This window comes from Phodopus roborovskii, unplaced genomic scaffold, assembly GCF_943737965.1.
Source record: "Phodopus roborovskii unplaced genomic scaffold, PHOROB, whole genome shotgun sequence".
Classification (NCBI taxonomy): domain Eukaryota; kingdom Metazoa; phylum Chordata; class Mammalia; order Rodentia; family Cricetidae; genus Phodopus; species Phodopus roborovskii.
In genome coordinates, this window is record NW_026125537.1 from 3575860 (window position 1) to 3595844 (window position 19985).

General features: G+C 41.5%; 1 protein-coding gene across 1 annotated transcript in view; it reads left to right on the forward strand.

The window, feature by feature from the left end:
* Erc2 (ELKS/RAB6-interacting/CAST family member 2) overlaps nt 1-19985 on the forward strand; it is an 877816-nt gene that overhangs the window by 691155 nt on the left and 166676 nt on the right. Inside the window, exon 18 of the mRNA XM_051176767.1 lies at nt 15826-15960. Within this exon, the coding sequence (XP_051032724.1) occupies nt 15826-15960 (135 nt within the window). The remainder of the gene's footprint in view (nt 1-15825; nt 15961-19985) is intronic.

Genomic DNA, 19985 nt, shown 5'->3' on the forward strand with positions numbered 1-19985 from the left:
TCTGAGTTTGGGGGTTACTGAATCACTTGGTGTTATGGGTGCAAAATTATTTAGATGGGATTGTTGTAGGCATGGTTACAACTTACACTTTGCTTCAATAGAGCTGCTCTGTAGACTTTTATGAGTTAAGGATCTTCTTGGGTAAATCCACAAGGAGAAAGCAGGGAGTTTTTCAGCCCTTGGGTGCTTGTCTGAAGAGTGGTGTCACATATGGCCTTTTAGCTGTACCTGCTCTTCTTCTTCTACCAAGAATAGAACCATAAATTATCCTATCTCCATATAAAAATTTGGTTTTAACAAAAACAGTTCTTATGCCATATGTGAAGAGCCAAATTACCTTTGAAGTTTCCCTGAAACGCAGATAAGAATCAAAAAACACAACACCTCTTTCCCTCTCTGCATGACCTGCTGATAGATTTGTGGATTGTAACTCCCACCAGGAGAGATCTGAAGTAGAGTCTTGGTTCTCACTTGTATTTTTGTTCATTCAGTATGATTCATTTATAGTGAAGCTCAAAGAAAACTAAGGACAGCAGAACTTTCATTATCAGTCAAGTATAACATTCTCTTTGAGTGTCAGCAGGGTGTTAGGATGTCAGGATGTCAGATCCTTACACTGTTGAAATGCAAAAGAATCAAACTAATTCTTGAACAAACTAAGCAGAAACAGCCATGCATTTGTTTGGGGAAGAGTTGATAAATGTTCATGGCACTTTTCAGACTGAAAGTCTTTTATCAATAAGAAAGCCTCATACTCCCAGAGAAACATTGCTGAGGAGGAAGATGAAGAACTTGAAAGGGAGGGGAGAAACATACTCAGGACAGTGGTTTTGAACTTCAACTTCTCCAGGCTTAGAAGTGGTGCCTCATATACAGATAGATAAAGAATAGTCACAATCAAAATTGAATCAACAGTTCAGTAACTCTGGTAGGCTATACAGCTAGCAAAACAGCTTAGTGTTAATTATTGGCTCAGGACTTTTGAGCCCTCTTCTAGAACTCTTATCTCTCCAAACACTCCTAGTTATAGGAATTGTCTTAATGAAGTATGTCTTGAGCTTAGCTATGATGAAGTTGAATAGTCTGGTTTGGTAGAGAGGGGCTATTCCAGACCAGAGAAGCCCCAAGGTAGAGCTGATACTGTATGTGCTTGCAATTAGAGACAGGCCCTCTTTAGGAGAGTTTCTATGGAGGAAGCTGGGAAGAAACAGTTGAACGAGAGGTTGGTCCTGCCCAGCAAACCGAGCCATTTCTAGCTGATGCACACGACAATAGGGAATCACTGTGCTCTCTCAAGCAAGAGTGTGATGTGAAAACTGTCAGCACAAAGCAAGCTTGGAACCAGAATTTTCTATTAATGATAAAAATGTCTCCTGAGATGTGCTATGAGGGTCATTTCAGCTCATAAGAGCTTGTTGAATCTTAGGCACCAACCATATTCTCATCATGTGTAAACTTTATAGAAGTCAATTGGGTTTTTGGCTCTTTCATTAAGGTATCTCCACCCAGTTACCCAAGGAAAAAAATAATAGCATCATAAGATGTGGGTATATGAAGCATTTTTCTCTGTAGCACAAATGTCAAATAATATATCCCATAAAGGTTCAGAGTTAGAGGGAACCTTGCCCCATTAACCTTAAAATGCTAAAGAACTAAAGACCTAGTTTATTAACATTTTCCGACTCCTGTCTGCTCCTGAATAGTCATTATGGCACATTATTCTTTAATGTGACTTTTTTTCCCAAAAATAGTAAAGAGGAGACCCCAATGTACTGCTTGATTTTCTGTGTTCTTTGTTGTTGTTGTTGTATAGTATAATGTCCCCAGGCACATGTGCTTCTGAGCTGTAATTACACTTTTAACCCAGCCCTTTATGTCTGGGTCCTTAATGTCCAAGCTCCTATATAATTACCAAGTTGACTGTGTGGGAATGAGACAAATATTTCTTGTATGACTTTACCCTATACATTACTATAGTACTCAAGACACTTCCTGAGCTTAGTGCTGTACTTTCAACTTGAAAAGACCCAACAAAGACAAACTCCCAATCTCTGGCCCACAATGCTAAATTCAGATGAATAGTGACAGTGACTTGATCCAGCTGAGGTCCCCTGAGCTCTTGGGGAAGGATTTGAATTTGGCACTGGAGCCTTGGTCCAGAGCCTGACAGAGACTTGGGAACATTTGCCTTTCTATCCAGCTGTGGTTGCACATCTCCAGCCATGCCTCTCCTTATAGTTGTGAAGTATGAATTCCTTAGGATTTGAAAGGGGCCAGATTTCTAACTGAGACTGCCTGGAGAAGGAAGTCACTGTATTTTACTAAACTAGAAAAACATCACTGATACTGGTTGCTAAGACACATCAGAATTTGAAGGGGAAAAAATTCACCAGGGTGAAAGGGGAAGGGCTACAGCCAGTTAGTCAGGGGCCCCCGTTTAATTCTGGTTTGTCTCAGTTCACTAAAACATGATAGCAGGAGCCTGTGTCCTCAAAAGTTAGGCTCCCCCATCTCTCCCTGAAAGCCAAATTTCTGTCCTTTCCTCAGAACTAAAATAATTTCCATAGCATTCCATAATCTTAGAAACAATTTCTATCATATCAATTTTATGTATGATCATTATGACTTCATATATGATTCCATGACATGCATTAAATATCCACATCTTTTCTTATAAAAGAGAATAAAGGAGAACACATAACCTTGAAGTCTAAGTATCTAGCAATGATTACCAGTATATGCTCACTATTATAGATCCTTCCCTTATGTGACTGAAAAACCCACATACACATTTATAAATCATTTTCTATGAATAGGGAATTTTATAATCTGATTTGATTTTTTTCTTTTCAACTCTATGTTATGCTGTAGTTTCCTTTCAATAAGCATAAATATATACCATTCTCTTGGAGGGTTTATAAGTATGTCATTGTAGGAATAGTGAATATTCAATAGTTTGTTAAACTGAATTCTGATCAATTAACATTTTCTAACTTTTTGATTGATATTGTGATTAACATCTAATTGACATCCCTTTTATCACCAACACTGAGTACCTGTCCAACTCTCTTTTCACAAGAAGACTGTGGGAACCCTTTATTTATGTGTCCATAGCTTGAGTATTGATTAACTGTCCCATGTTGCCCTTGGAAGCATTTATACCAGTTTACAATACTGTCATCAGTAAATAAAAGCATCACAAAACTAAATATGGAAATGAATTTTCCCTTAGGATTTTTTTCTAAATTTACCTGTTCCTAGAAACTTACCTCTTAATATCTCAATGACAAATCTCACTTATATAAAGTAATGTAGGTCAAATATTGAACCATGTCCAAGTTCTAAAGTAAATTACTAAATTGCTAATTTATGAAACTTGCATTAAAATCAGCAATCACTTAGATTCCATTGTTTCTAGATGCTAAGGTTACTTGTTTTTCTGATAAGTTCAATAGAAATCAGGTCAAGGGACTGGCATACACAAAGGGCACCAGGATTTCATCTAGACAAATCCATCTATACTTTCTTTTCCCTTTTCTCTTAACTACTTCAAGAAAGAACGACTGAGGGATGGGTTCATAGCTGATTGAGAAGTTTCCCTTGTCAGATTAGCTAAGGGACTATTTGTCCTCTCTTCAGAGAGATGATAGAAGTGCTGACACTGACTTCCCTATACGCACATGGGATTAATTATATATGCCCTTTGAAAGGATTGCTTTTGAAAGTGAGGTGCCTAAAAATTGTAGAGGCTAGTGAAACAATAGCAGATATACTCACAGTTGAGAAATGTACCAGTAGGATGCAGATGTAGAGCTAAATGTAGTTTGGATAAGTATAAACAAAATACTTAGTTAAAAAAAAAAAGTTTCTACCTAGTATTAAAGTGTGTGTGTGTGTGTGTGTGTGTGTGTGTGTGTGTGTGTGTGTGTGTGTGTGTGTGTCACTGGCAAAGGACTGGCAAGGAAACTGCCAGTCAGGATAAAAGTTTAGTGTGTCACATTGTGAATATTTAGCATTGCACAACCAACACTTTAAAAAATTCCATGGACCTTACTAGTATATTAACTGTCTTTAAGTAGAGTTTAGTTCCTGTGAGGACATGTGTAAGGACTTAAGTTCAGACTGTAGTCTGGAAATTATTCTATGAGTTCCTCTGACCTAATAGTGACCTTGTGTGTGTTAGAGTACAGAGGGGACAAGAGGTGAAGAGGCATGGATTGTGCAGAGGATTGCTAATGGTTTGAGCTAGAGCGGAGAAACATAAAATAACTGTGTTCGCATATCTGAAGATCTTAGTTCTCCCCCTAGACTGGAGAAAGTCAGAAGTGGGACAGCTGAGCTACCTGAAAATGAAGCTACAAAACTCCGAGATTTGTAGGAGACATCATATTTAGGTCATTTAATCACTGTCTCCTGAGGTGCTGAGTTTCCTATCTCTAGTGGGAATGTGTAAGGACTAGGTCACCACCCAAAGGCTGCTACAAATAGATATCCCATGTAGGGAAAAGTTTGTACTATACTCTTTTCCCGGATGCAGATGTAGTGGGTGGCATTTACATGGACAAGACACTCCCATCGGTGAAGTAGACTTTGTCAGAACCTAAACATCTTTTTCAGAGAAGTACTATATTGATGATAACTACTGCCCATTCTGGGTATAGCATAGAAAGGAAACTGACTGCATCCTAACTCACCAACTAGTGATGTTTGCTTGATTCTGTCCTTTGCAAGTGAATCTATTGGACACTGATGTGTTGCAGTGATCAGGGCTCTTCATCCTCAGATCTTACTTCTCTTACATGCCCCAGATGCCTAATCTACATGCCTTCCCCCACTTTACTTCTGCTCTGCTCTGCTCTTTCTAAATTCAGTCCACACTAAAGTCTTTAACATATACAGTTCTTCTCAGTACAAAGTAAGAAGTCTCCTCCAAATGACCCAAAGGTGAAAAAAGAGCATGAAAAGGAGTCTTCTAACCAATAAAATAGTAATGGCCTCTATAGTGAATCAGAAAAGTCTCAGCTTAAATTATAATTAGGGAAATATACCTGGGGGACAAGATATTTAAAGATTAAAGGGTTTCAGGAAAGTTCATGTAAGCACAGTTCAGGGGAAGAATACAGATTGGATGTTGAATTTGGTGATGTCTTTCCAAGGTTAAAATGTTTATATTCTATTCCAGGGATATCACTAGGATCTTTCTTCTCCTGGTGTATTATGGAAACAGCTGTGGTATGTTGAAACACCTATCCTTGTTGAAAACAAACTTATGTCAGTAAGCAAGCTGTTCCCTTGACAAAGTATTCTTTGAAGCATCATCCAAATGTCCACAAGTGGTTCATTCTGTCAGTATTTACTGCATGTCTACTATATAGTAGCCAATATTCTAGGGTTTTTGGGTTATTTCCTTAGATAAAGTGAAGATCTCTGGCTTCCCAGAGTCCCCATCCTAATGAATCAAGGTAGAACCAGCATGATGAAAGGGACATTTTTTTCAATCAATTGTTTGATGTGTTTACAATGTGTATGGTATATACATATGTGTACCCATGTTTACAACAGTATACTTGCATGCAGAAACCAGAAGATGCCAGGTGTCCTGTTCTATGCCATATACCCTTGAGACAATTCCTCACACTGAACCCAAAGCTCTCTATTATCAGTTAGGCTTGCTGGTCAGCAAACTCCCAGGATCCTCTTATTTCTGTCTCCCCGTGCTGGTGTTATAGGCACACACAGCACTATGCCCAATGCGTACATAGTTATGGGAATCTGAACTCTGATTCTCCAGCTATATAGCAAGTAAGCCATTGCCCAAATACTTTTACTTTTTTTCTGATACTTTATTTTACAGGGTGTGGATCTACGTGTGTTTGGTTGCATTGTGCAAACATTTTTAGAAATACTAACCAAGAAACCTCAATGTCACGAGTAGACGTCAGAGATTCCTTTTGTAATCAGCTCTGGTCCTGCTTGTTTTGTTATTAGCATATGCAACTTGTGTAACACAAAAAATTATGGGTGTTAAAAAAAGAAGACAGTTATAAAGCTAAATCAATAATGCAGTTAGAGGACTAAGACTTCTATACAAAGAAAAGAGAATGTTCTTTAACCTGTCTTTGGCTATCCAAATGAAAATGATTGGATGTTTAATACCCCCAGACTGTGGGGATAAACTGGAGCTCACACTAGAGTACTAAGAACACAGCTGTGCCTTGCAATGGGCCTGCAGTATTCCTGGCTTCAGGCAGGGTAGACTTGTCCTCACTTGCAGAGAAGAGGAAGGCAGATAGAAACTGCGCAGGGCCAACAGAGAAGAGCCTTTCACTCGGTTCTGATTCTGTCCATGACGGCTTTTCCTTCTCCATCCTAGCCCCTCCTCTGTACCATGGTAAACTTAGAGCTCACCACTAACATTTCAAGAACCTTTATTCTGCAAAGTCCTCAGTGACTGGGAAATGATTTGAGAACCTAAAATTCTCTAGAATCTTCAAGAAGATTCCCATTCTCCAGTCTGTGTTCACCAAGCCTGTGGTCATATATGTATCATGTTTATACTTGAAATACTTTTTGTGTAGGTCAAGCTTTGTACTTGTGCTATTTCAATTGCAGGACTATAGGAAGAATTTGAGGGTTCTGTCTTTTTTCAAGATAACTTAGAGAAATAATTTTTCAATGTGCCTACTTGATGAATGTAATCTGATATGGTGATGAAAACATACACATGATGGGAGTAAACATCATTTCATCCCTTCCAGAAGTTGGGTTTCTGTCGCATTCACAGGCCTGGACCTTGCCTTGGGTTCAGGGTGGTAAGAAATGGAGAAGGAGATTTGATGGCTACAGATAAGATTCCATGTTTGTGCACTAGAGGGATGTCAGCTGGGAGGGCATCGTGAGATCTGCAAGTGAGCAGTCTTGTTTGATCATCTGAAGGGGCCAGTGAAAAGCCATTCAGAGTGGAATATGTGACTCAGATTGCCCTCCACCTAGGACTAACTAAAGCAGTCCTGCTCAGGGTGGGTTCAGAGTGTGCCATATAAAGCCAGCAGGGATATCATAGATCAGACTGAAAGGAGGGATTTGGAGCCAGCTAGCCAGTAGGGGAAGATAAGTGCCCCGGGAAAGGTTTCAGAGATGTAGTGTTTGGGACCCTTGCTGTGAATTCTCTCTTCCCATTTGTTTTCTGACCAATTGGAAAATGAATGAGCATGTTTGCATTTCTTCCACTTGTCCTACCCAAGTTGGAGACTGGCTGGGGAGAATCCAAGGCACTCGCCATCTCTTGTTCTGAGTCTGTCTCTCTCCTGGCTGCCAGCTTCCCTTGGCCCTGCCCAGACTTTCCCTCCTGTTTCATCAGCCTCTCTGCCCGGCTCAGGTGATGCTCAGCATGGCCAGCATCCCCACAGTATGTGTGCACAGCCTTGATCACAAGGTCCTTCTCTCCCTTGTGTTGTCATTACTTTGTTTTGAAGGGTTGATGTGCAGAGGAGGTCTTAATTTTTCCCCTCTGTGTGGAACACTTTCAGAACTGAGAGCAGGTCCAGACAACCCTATTCTGCACAAGCATCAGAGCCTCTGTGGAAAAATGTCCCTCTGCCACAGAGCAGGTCTTCTGGATATGTTCATCTTCCCTGGGTTGCTCTGAACATCCAGCCCATCCAGCCCCTACTTCTACTGTCAGCAGCCAGGGCCAACCATCTGCTCTACTTTATCCTGTCATTCTGATGATAGTTTCTAAAGGGCCATTTTTAGGACCCCTTTCTGTGTGTCTTCTGAGTCCAAAGATGTGCTTTCTTTAGATTCTCTCCCTGAGGTACATGCTGTAATTTATTATAGTTCATTTTAAAGTAAACACGTAACTATTAGAGGGCCCTGTATTCCCTGTGACTCTTCCGTCTGACACCGCTGTGCCTGCCTGTCCCTTTCTCTATGTCTCCCTCGTTTGTCTAATACCGTGGTCCCTTCCTAAGCTGCTTCTGGTTTCTCAGCCTGGTTTCTCAGCTTCTGGTTTCTGGCCTGGCCACTTCGGTTGTGCTGGGCCCTAAGGGCTTCCTTTTGCTTTTGTCATTGGATAGAGATGGTCTGATGGGGGACAGATCTCAGCCAGTGAGGGCAAATATTAGTTGAATTATGTACCAAGTGAAGATCTTAACCATCCTCATCTGCAAAACTTTAATGGAAGTCATAAAACTTAAAAATACCATTTTCTTCTTCCGTCCTTTTATTCACTACTTTCTCCCCTCCCTGCCCCTCACTCTCTCCCTTCATCTTCCCTCCCTTGGTGCATCTTGTTCTCTCTTTCTGCTACCTCCTCTCCCTCTTTCATCTTCCCTCCTTCCCTCTCTTGTGCTTCCGTCTTTCCTCGTCCCCCTCCTCTGCTGTCCTTTCTTTCTAATTATTTGTCTATTTTTTTTTTAATCTTCAATTTTTAAAATGTTGAGACTTGATCTCAAAGTCTGCTTTGTGGAAAAGCTCCAAACTGCCCCTGCACAGAGCCCTTCCACAGTTCAGTAGAGGAGCCTCCACTTTTTCTGAGACCCTCTATTGACTCTCTGGGTTGAAACAGTTTAGATTCCACATAAAATATGTGTTGTTTACCCAGGCTCTTCATGCTCTGCATACTGTTACAGTCCTTGAGGAGCTTGTCAGTGACAAGTAAGATAAATGAATGAAGAGGACTTTACAAGTGTTTAAAAGCTAAGTATAGCATGTGCTGCCCACTACTTAATTAAACAGACTTGCGCTTAGCCTAGTAGCTTGATGGTGGAAACTTCCAGGGCCTCCCCCTCCCCCAACACTCCACAGCAGGCACCGGTGCTCAGGATGTTAGAAATTCCTTGGTAGTCTGCAGTTGCTAGCTATTAGCCAGATCCAAACCCCTAGTGCTGGTTGAAGCAGCGAGGGGCTGTCTGGATTGCAGAGGATGGTTTATGCTGGAGTTAGTGAACAGAGCACACTCCTTTGAACCTGGAGGACTGAAGAGCATGACTCGTGAGTTTACAGTAGGGTTAGTCAGCAACACGACACTCCTTTGAACCTCAGTGGAGACTTTGTGGATTTCATCCTTTGCACCAGGAACTTTAAACTCATTCGAGCTGCTTTTCTTTTATGCCCTGACTGGAGTCTATCCAGAGTCCCGGCTCATTTCCAGACCAATGTGGATATTTTTTTCTTTTTATGAGGGAGTCAATCCACAAAGATTCAAGTCGTAGAATATAGGTTGTCCCACAAGAATGCTGCAGTGCCAGTTATGTGGGCTTGAGTCTCTCTGCCTCAATTTCCTCCTCAGGTAAGCCAGGATAATAATCACCTCTATGGATTAGTAGTCGGTAATGCACATTACCCAGCTTTTCATTGTCAGGGCTTCTGTCCTTATTAAAGTAGTCCTCCACCCAGCTGTGTGACAGGGCTGCTGTGCCAGGTGACTAAGATGACATAGCAGAGCACTGTTCCTAAAACAGTAAGGGCCAGGTAAAGAGATTGATATCTATCAACATTGGCAAGCGTCTCACTCTTAAAATGCCCACGTTCTTCCTAATACTGTTAGGGAACTCATTCCCCCTACTATGGACAGAATGTAGAGGTCTCTCCCTGTCCCCATCCTCAGTAAGCTGTGTTGGCTGGAGCAGGACAAAGAAGATGCTGACTCTAACATCATTCAGGACCCTTCAGAGAATTCTCCCAGCTTCCTAAAATCAGCTTCCTAAAAGGGCAGTAGGAAGCTGCTGGAGAGAACAATCTTCCTCTTCTGATGTTAGCAGAAGAGACACAGAAAATAGAAACAGAGAAATTGCAAAGCTGCGAGTTCTGCTCTCAGAAGGAACCAGGAGCAGCGTCAGTCAACATCTAGCTGTGGTGCTTGCTCTGTGCCTAATACCCCATTCCCATGCCTACCCATTCCTGAGAGGCAGTAACTGAGCCCCTCCCATCCTCCCCCCACCCCCGCCACACACACACCCTGGAACTGATTCACTCTAGGACCCACAGCGAATATCTCATAGAAACAAACTTAGTGCTAGGCAGGTGCTACTTTTCCAGAGAATCTGACAGCTGTCATTCAAGACAGTCAGAAGCCTGCAGTGTCTGTAGAAGGGAGATCAGTGGTCTTAGAGTCTGTTAATCCTATACAAAAGGGAGGTATGTACTTGGAGATGGTCCAGTGGGGACTTTAGCTGGGATTTCTGGCAGAAAAATTCTGGCAAGAATTTGTTGTACTTCATGGAAAATAATGTGATAGCAGAATGGGGAAGTGAGAGCAGGAGGGAGAAAAAGTCAGCCCACATTGTAAACATATGCCAAGACCCTGACCCATTTCCCCAGAGATGTCACAGTTGGACATATATGGCGGTATGGCTGTGGTTCTGTCCTGAATTCATCCCTTTATGCTCCAAACTGATAAGTTCTTCTGAGATATGAAGGTGAGTGGTTAGTTCAGATAGTTTTTCTGCTTCTTCAATGTATAATAAAAGAACAAAGAAAGTAGCATCCACATAGTATGTCCTGAGTTGCATTCTTATTCATGGTCATGAGTAGACCAGTTGGCAGTGGCACCTATCTATTTTTATCTCCTTATACTCATATCCAAGTCAGTTTTTAACTTTCTTAGCTGCAAGGGAGTCTAGCTTGATGCCCCTGCCCTTAGCTGTGGGGGAATCTCTCCTGCCTCTGGCTATACATTTCAACCACCCTCTTTACGCCCATTTTTCCTCTCACCCTGTGCTATAGTCAGCCCAAATTCTCTATGTCGTTTTTACCTTTGCTTTGGTCTCTGCAGCTGGCCTAGGGCAGTGGTAACTCTTCATGTTACTACTGTCAAACCCCTGGAACCATAAGACTAGATTTTTTTTAACTGATCCTCCATTCACTAGATGAACAATTATAGACTTTGGGGCTTTCTTTCTTTTTCTTTTTTTTAACATTTTTTTTTTAACATTTATTTATTTATTATTTATAGTGTTCTGTCTGCATGTATCCTTGCAGGCCAGAAGAGGGCACCAAATCTCATTGTGGTTGGTTGTGAGCCATCCTGTGGTTGCTGGTAATTGAACTCAGGACATCTGGAAGAACAACCAGTGCTCTTAACCTCTGAGCAATCTCTCCAGCCCCTAAATGTGTAGCTCAGGCTGGCCTCGAACTCATGATTCTCCTGCCTCTACCTCCTTCAGCAAATCCTACCGGCATGCATCACAACTGGCTGGGGCTTTCTTTCTTTGAATAATTATGTCAACTGGGCTTGTGTGTGTGTGTGTGTGTGTGTGTGTGTGTGTGTGTGTGTGTGTGTGTGTGTGTGTGTGTGTGTTAGAGGTATTATTGAGGTGTAGGTATCTATGCCTGCTCTTATGTGCATGTGATTTTAGAGAGCAGAGATCAACTTGGATTTAAGACAGGGTCTCTCAATGGGATCTGGGATCACCAATTAGGCCTGGCTCATAGGTCAGCAATCCTTACAGATCTTCTTGTCTCTGCTTCCCAGGGCTAGGATTACACCTACAATTTTACATGTAAGGTGGGGATCAAACTTGGGTCCTCATGCTTACCAATTAAGCTATCCTCCCAGCCCCCAAATTTTGATAGGTACATTCTAGCCATACATTTAACCTGGCAGTTTAGACTCCTACTCTTACACAGACCTCTGTCTATTGAGTCCTATAGTCTCTCCAGCTCCTGCTTATTTTTATTGTCCACTTTGACGTCATCATGGAAATGCAAATCCTGCTCAGTTAAGATTCACTGTTATCTAAGCTTCATGGGCATTCAGCAGAGCCCCCATCCGCCCTTCTCATTCTGTGGTTGTCAACTGGTTTCCCATCTTTTACTTGCAGACAAGAACTACCCATTGTTCTCAAATCAGGTAGAAAGAGAGACATGGAATGTTTTCGATTCCCCTGCTGGGAAACAGGGAGAAAAGGAAGCCTGATAGAAGAATCCTGTAATTACCATGATGCAGTGTTGTCTTCATTTCTCACAGTAATAAATCTTATTCTATGCATCTTTCCTTCTTTTTTAAACCACACTTATGTAGGTTTTAGTGCTAATATCATCCAGATGACTGATCAAAGCTTGATTCCTTATTGCCACCTGGCTAAGATATGTGTAAAGTTTTAGTATTACACTTTTATAGCTACATATTGTCATTGAGCTATGGCATCTACTAGTCAATCAAGGATTTTCATCTTGTTTTGAAAGCTCCATGGATAAAGCCTTCAGAAATGTCAGGGGCTACAGTATCTAGCACCTTTGAGCACACGGTGTTCATCAAGGATTTTAGTTAATGGATAAAGTCTTAGTTTTCCAGGTTGACTTTTGGTACTGGTAAAAGCCTTCCAAAGTCCCCTGATCTTCCCAAGGCTAGGGAACAGTAAGAAAATGCATTTCATAACACCTAGGTACTCCTTATTCATAATGAGGTGTTTGGGTGAGTAGGTACTAGGTGCAGTTACAAAGAACAAATTGACATGACTAGTAGCTCCAGGTGTCACATATAGCTAAAAGAGTCTAATACAGATGGCCAGAGATGGAAGCCTCAGGGTGACAGGTTGGGACCCCAATAAATCACTAAATGATGTTCCTATGTGCTCTATTACAGAAAGGTCTATCTCCTACTCCCCATGAGTTTTTCTGAATTTTCAGTTAGGTCTGCCCCAAAGACTTGCTACTTTGTGGTGGGCCTTTCATGTATTCTTTGGTTATAGGGACATGAACCATTCTACTTGGACCATCTGCTGAACTTGTATGGAGTTTGAACAGCTGTCATCCTTGTTCGAATCCTTGTTAAAAAACTTTCTCCAGGTTTTCTTTCATTGACCATTAAGGAGTATTATTTTACCATTTCTTATCCTCCTGGGCTTTCCATTGTGTGGTAGAAAAACAATATAACTGGGCAGGGATGAGGGCAAGTCATGCACATTGTGGGGGCGGCATTCAAAAAGAGGTCTATTTTCAATTTACGTTAAAGGAGCCAGATTGCTCAGTTGTTTTATGGGACATAACATGATCACGCAGGCTGTAAGAAATCGGTCACAGTTTAAGAGATATGTTACAAGCAAGATAAATAAAAATAGTCTGAAGTATCAGACCAAGCTTAATTTTTTTCACCTCTGTTTCACACTCTTCTCTCTTCCTCGCAGACTAATCAAAAGAAGCCCCTTCCGCTCACAGTTGCTCTGTGTACATTTCCCCCAGATCTGCTATTCATATGAACAATGTGGTTTATTTATATTTCAGCACCAAATTGGAGAGATGACATCATTCATTTACAGTCTTCATCCCATGACATGCCTACTCTCCAACACCTCATTTCAGCAGACACATTTAGGGCTGCATATAGCATCTTGTTTAGTTTGCGCATTCTTTTATGGAACACAGTTCAAAGGTAGGGAGCTTTAGGATTGTCGCTCGTAAGAGAATGACCTCATAAAGTCACAGTGGCTCTCCTGAAAGATAGGGCATTATGATGTTTACAATAGCAGTGTTATTATTTGTTCATTTAGCTCGATCACTCATTCTTGGGCTTGCCCCTTCCTCCTCCACCATCATAGATCTCATAGCTCCCTTCAGGCCCATAGAATTCTATTTGGAAGAAACTGTTCCAGATTTATTAGTCAATGAGTTCAAAAGTACAGTCCCCCATAGCAATACTGGGATTTTAGGTGTGAATGCTGGACTTCAGCATCTCATTCTAATGGCAGGAGTACTAAGGGGGGTCTTGTCCACAAGGGCTTTACTACCTGCCCTGCTATTTCTCAGAGGCCTAATTTGTTCATTGGGTCTTCTGACACATTAAATGAACAAATGAAGGATGGAAATGCTATCAGCTGCCAAAAGTTGCCTGGGATTTTTTAATTTAATTTTTAAGTTGGTCTTTTTATATGATTTTTACCATACACATGCATTTTTATGCACACTTGGGACCTTTCAAATAACGTACACATTTTAAAAGATGGAATGAATAAATCAGGAGGCATCCTTTGGCATGTAGAGCTGGGACATAATGTATTTCTAAAGCTTAACAGACCCTGGCTGGGTACTTAAAGTATAGCTGTTTCTACCTGTTTAGCTGTTTGCCTTCTCTACTAGCAGCCAGACAAGAATAGGGGCCTGGAGAGTGAAAACTGGAAGACCTAGAAATGCCCATGCCTTTGTTAAGAAATGGCTCTTGGGGCTAAAGCCCATGTCTTCCTTTACTGTCTGCCAAATGACAGTAGTAATATTTCCTCCAAGGAAAATTTGGAAAGCACAGTTGTACATGAAAATTACTGTGAGCATGCACTCTTTTTGGTTCACAATGCTTTTTATTATTAAATACTTATTATATAACACAGTAAAATTCTGACTGGTTGGGAGCCCTGTTGGCCCCCAATTCCTGGCTCCCTGAGAGAGAGTACTGATGGTTCACTATCATCTTGGACTGTTTTGCCAACCCACACTATATCCTCAACTCTTGGTGACCTTTCCTAGTGAAGAAAGACATGCAACCCTTGTCTAGCATGGCAGCATCCTTCATCCTTTTAGCCACCCCCTGCAACAGTATCAGCCTGGTGTCTGTTTCTGCAATCCAAGCTCCAAGGGTAGCTGAGAGTGTAGCTGCGTGGCAGAAAATGTGCTTAGTATATACAGTGCCCTGGGTTCAATCCCTAGCACTACTATAGAGAAAGAAAAGAAAGAGAATAAAATAAGAAAGGGAGTGAAGAAAGAGAGGGAGGGAGAGAGGGAGGGAGGGAAGAAGAGAAGGAAAGAGGGAAGGAAGAGAAAAAGACAAGAGTAGGCTGTGGCATAAAATGCTATGAATTAGTGAGACTCGGGAATTAGGATGAAGGAAAAGTCAAGGAGAGAAATTGCAGGCCAAGGACACAGCATACACAAAGGAGAACGTTCTACACCAAAGAATGGCCACAATGAAGGTAGCAAAGACATTTGACTGACACTCACACCTCACAGCAATCCCAGGAAGGATCCCTCCCATTTTAGAGGTAAGGAAGTTGAGGCTTAGGAACAGTTAACCACCTTAGGACGACACAACCACCAAGTTAGGTGGAGAAATATTTGAATCTGGGCAGTGCTATTCTTAAATCCGGACTCCCTGACTTTCCAGCTGAGCTAATTTCTTCCACCCTTTTCAGCAGGATTCAGGCATTGTTTGTGCTATTGTAGCCTCCTTAAGCCAGTTCATTCCTGCTCTGCTTCTTGCCCTGCATCATGAAGGAACACAGCCCTGTGGCTCTAGATTTAACTATGACTCCCAGTCTCCCTTATGGACAAATACCACGTGATTAGAGCAGTCAGCTTGTTTTCCACTGACTTTGCACCAGTTTCCCTCAAAGAACAATGGCAGCTAAATGTCTGTAGCCAGCCTTGTCCAAGATAGTGTCTTCATTGTAGCAGTGAGCCATCTCCATCAGTGTCCCTGCATTTGGCAGCTTTGGAGTGGACTTCCCTTCCTTGTCCTTTGAGAACATTGGTTGTCATTCTACATTTCCACACAGCCCTTTCCCAGCATTTCTTCCAGGGCTTCCTTCTGAGATTCTCCAGAATGTTGGATGTGACTGTGAGCACCTTGTGGTTGCTAACTCACTCTGGATCTCTGATTGTACCTTAGGATGCATCCATCCCCCCTTTAAAGAGCATTGAAAAATACAGGTGTCATGTAGCTAGCTTCAAGAGTGTGACTAAAGCTTCCTTCACCAAAGCTTCTTGGTTAGGTTTCAGTGTGCCTAGAAATGAGAACTTCCAGAAGGAGGTAAAGGTGCTGTCACTGTGCCCTGGGTCTGTGGGCCTTGTTGTCTAGCTCCTGATGGGCTCTTTCCTGGTTTTCCTTCTGCACAGACCCAGAACAGAATGAAGCTAATGGCAGACAACTATGATGAGGATCATCATCATTACCACCATCACCACCACCACCACCACCACCGATCTCCTGGGAGGTCACAGCATTCCAACCACAGGCCCTCTCCGGACCAGGTCAGTTTCATTACTGCTTACCTCTAGGACCCCTCTTATGCTTTGGATATTTTAAGATAAAATAAATAACCCTCAAGAAATAATAAACAGCATAAAGTGATACGTTCTTTGAACTGAAACTAATAGCTTTGGTATTTATTTCCATCACTCAAGGAATCTAAATGTTTTCCTTTCTCCTTCCTTTTTAAGCTTTTGTCTTTTCTTGTTTATGTTATGCATTTTCTTTCCTCCCTCCTTTCTTCTTTCATAGATATGCAGCCTATTGCTGGCTCCTATCTAATGGCTAGTTACTTTGGAATGTCTCTTTCCAAGTTTTGAAAGAAAGTACTCTCTTCCTAAGAGCTTGGCAACCAGAGAAACCTTGAGTTTGCTGAGCACTCTCCTAGAAAATCCCTCAGCGATGCAAGTGAATGGTGACTTAAAATGCCAAAAGGACAAAGCCATTTTGCTGGCCTTTTGTCAGTGATGTTAAGGAGCCTGGTTTATTTGCTTTGGGACCTATCTTCTCCCTTAACTAAGGAAAACAAGTGAAAAGATGAAATGACAAAAGAAAAACAGGAAAAAAAAAAGAAGTTCCTGCAGTTTTCAACTGTGTTCACATTCATTTATTCACTACATGCAAAAACTATAGTGTCTAGTATTAAAACTACTGATGGTGACTCCTGTGCAAATTAAGAAATTATGCAAAATAATAACAATATAGTCAATATTAGTAGTTCATTTTCCTTTACTGTACCTTTATTATGTATGATCACAATGTGGTTTGTATAAAAAAAAAATCCAGTAGATGTGGGGCATTAGAAAAAGGCACAGAACTTCTCAGATACTGGCAAGAAGCACTGAGGTATTAACTGTGTGGAGTGTCAGTGTTGGCTGGGAAGTTCCTCTCTCAATTCTCATCACTGGCATCCCAGGGAAGTTAGTTAAGATCTAGCCTTTAGATTGTTTTGTCAGGAATAAAACTCCAGAGGGAGCCAGTTATATAGTGCACACACCATTGAGTGCCCAACCTTTGTACCCTGAAGAATTTACTCTCAGAGACCCCAGCACTGCAGAGGTTTCCTCATAGACCTTTTAGATGTCCAAAGCCATGTACAGAAAGCCCCCACCCCATTCATGGACTGCAACCCTCTGAAACAGCTCTAGAGTCTGGTGACCCAGAAAATGGAAGGATTAATTGTATGTCATTACCTTACATGTCCTTGTTTTTATTTGGTTTTATGTATTCTGTTTTTGCCCTTACCACTGCATGCTCACACCTGCTCATCCCAGCATATCTGAGATTGTCCCCCTCCCCCGACTTGGCTACTGCCCTTTGGCACACTGCTCTTTGTTCCTTGGCATTCTCCCATGAAAGGCCAGTGTGAGGTTTCATTGGTGGGAGGCCTACAGACCTCACATTGGCATTCCTTCTGAACCATGCATGCCAGAAGGCCACCCTGGCTATCCCTGTCCCCCAGCAATACAGTTTTAAGTTGGAGTCACTAAGTCTACCACATTTTACCATCTCAGTGGGCAATATTCAGTTGGCCTCAGAGATGGAATTATTAGACTTCCTAAGCCAGATACCCCGTTAGATCATGGCTACCAAATTTAGAAAATGGTGCCCTCTCTGGCACTGTATCAACAACCTAGATGTCAACATGGGCATCATTATAGAACTCAGTCACAGAGTGTGGCAGATGTGAAAGTCTATGCATGCTTGTGTAGGCTGTGCATAGAGATGCCCTGAGGGTGGAGCTACCCCTATGCATGCTGGTGTAGGGTATGCATAGTGATCCCCTGGGAGTGGTGCTGCTTGTTAACAGGAAGTGAAAAGCCTGTATCAGTATGTGGCATCCTGAGAGTCTAGACACTCAGTTAGTTTGGGTGAGATTCTGTCTGGTGTCTACTGTGCAGACTTAGCTCAGCTGACTTCAAGGAAAATAATCTCCTCCTATGAGTCCTCCAGCCCTGGCTGGCTGGTAGTCTTTGGGTTCAACCGACCATGTCTTCTAGGCAAGTGGCTGGGCTACAAACTGTTGCCATTGTTTCCTGAGGTTTGTGAAGATATTGGAAGACACAAAAGTGAGGAACTATGTTTCCAGAGAAACTCAATTTTCCTCATAAACACAAGGATTTCCAGGCACTTGTTACAGACTTAGATTCTTTTTCCACATTCCCCCCAAGTACCTTCTAGAACATTAGTCCCCTGAGGGGAGTCTCGAGACAAAGATTTGGTGGGCCAAGAATTTTGGGAAAGTACTGTATATTTTAACTCTATCTCTTGGCATCCTGATGCCATTAGCAGATCAAAGGATCTAAAATGGCATATTATAAAGAACGCTCTCCAATTTTATTTAATGCTGCATTTCCCAGACTTATTTGATCATGGTTTTAATGTTTGTTCATTTTGTTTTGTTTTTTGTAACATCTATGCTTTGCGAAATTGCGCTTGGGATATTGGGTGGAAAAGAGACTACCTGGTTTAAAACATGATTGATTCCATTTCTAACAGTGCTTTTATGGGAAGGAAGACTTTTAGGCACTAACCCTAGTAGTTCACATAGTGGAAAGTGAAAGTGCCTCTTGCATTAATTTCCTGGAGACTGAGTTACCTCACCAAGAACCTAGATGATCAGAACCACAGGAGCCATTTATGGTGGGGACTCAGGAAATCAAGAGCACTCTAAATACACAGCTCATCCGTGACTGCAAAGTGAATAAGGAGCTAGGAGAATTTGTTTGGAGAAGCAATTGGGGAAGTCATGACAGTGCTACATTCAAATGGTCTAACCACTACCTAAGAAAGGAGCAGTTCAGAACTAGAGGCCAATCACCCAGGGATAACTACAGCCATCAGTTATGTCCAAGTATAAAAGAACATTCCAACAATGTATCAATAACGTAGGAAGCCCTTTTAGCCAAGAAGTAGCCACAAAGGACATAGAAATATTTTCCATGACACAGTAAAGACCAAAGGAAATGGAGCATTCCCGAGACGCATTAGTGATTCAACTTTTTTTTTATTTTATTATTTTATTTTATTTTATATAACAAAGTCCAATTAAATGAAAACAAACATTTATACACAATATTGGGGAATTTGGGCGTCATTCTTTCCAAACTACTTCCTGCTGGTAAGGGGCGCTGTCATGGGGGAATTCAAAGAAGGTGATTCAACTTGTATTGAAGTTACCAAAATTGATTTCATAAAACCGAATGACAGCACAGTCTCTCTTAAATGCCTTCCACACCTGTTATTTTCTTTACATAGTGTCCTTCTCTGCTATAAAGCATATTGGTGATACCAAGTCTCTCTCTGATTTCTTTTTTGTGGGCATCATATAACATTTGCTATCCCAGAAAAGGGCAAATTTAGTAATGATTTCCATTGTCTCCCAAATTTGTACTCACCACACCAATGAGAAATCTGCATGGCACAGTGATATGCACACTTAGACCAAGAATAGTCAGGCCAGTTCAGCCAGCACTTGTGTATCTAGGAATCTCCACATTGCTATACTGGGTACTGGGTTGTGATGGTTGGTCTTTAAGGTCTCACTGCTTCCTCATTCTAAATGTAGCTGTACATGTAAAGGCATGATGCTCTGATTACAGTGTGGAAGTGGACCTCAGGGACACAGAACCTGCGCATTTTAGAGCTAGAAGCCCCAGAGTATACAACACTTTAAGAGACCAGTATAACAGGTTTCTGTCATCTCCTACCCTCATTCACTGAATGGAAAACCCAAGTCCAGGAGATGAGGGGTCTAAGTGCATCTCTCTACCTGCATGATTTCCAGACCTTGAAATTTTTTATTTTACTTACAGAAATTCTACTTCTCTAGAAGAGCTATAGAGTCCAGGAGAATGGAGACATAACACTTATTAAAATTATAGAAAAAAAAAATACTAGGTGGTTGAATTCTGTGTTGATGTTCTTTGTTGGATGTTGTGAAGCACATTTTTATTTGTCTGACTCCCAAGTGTACATTCAATTAATGTTTCCAAAATGATCCGTTCCTGTAATAGGTGTGAAAAAG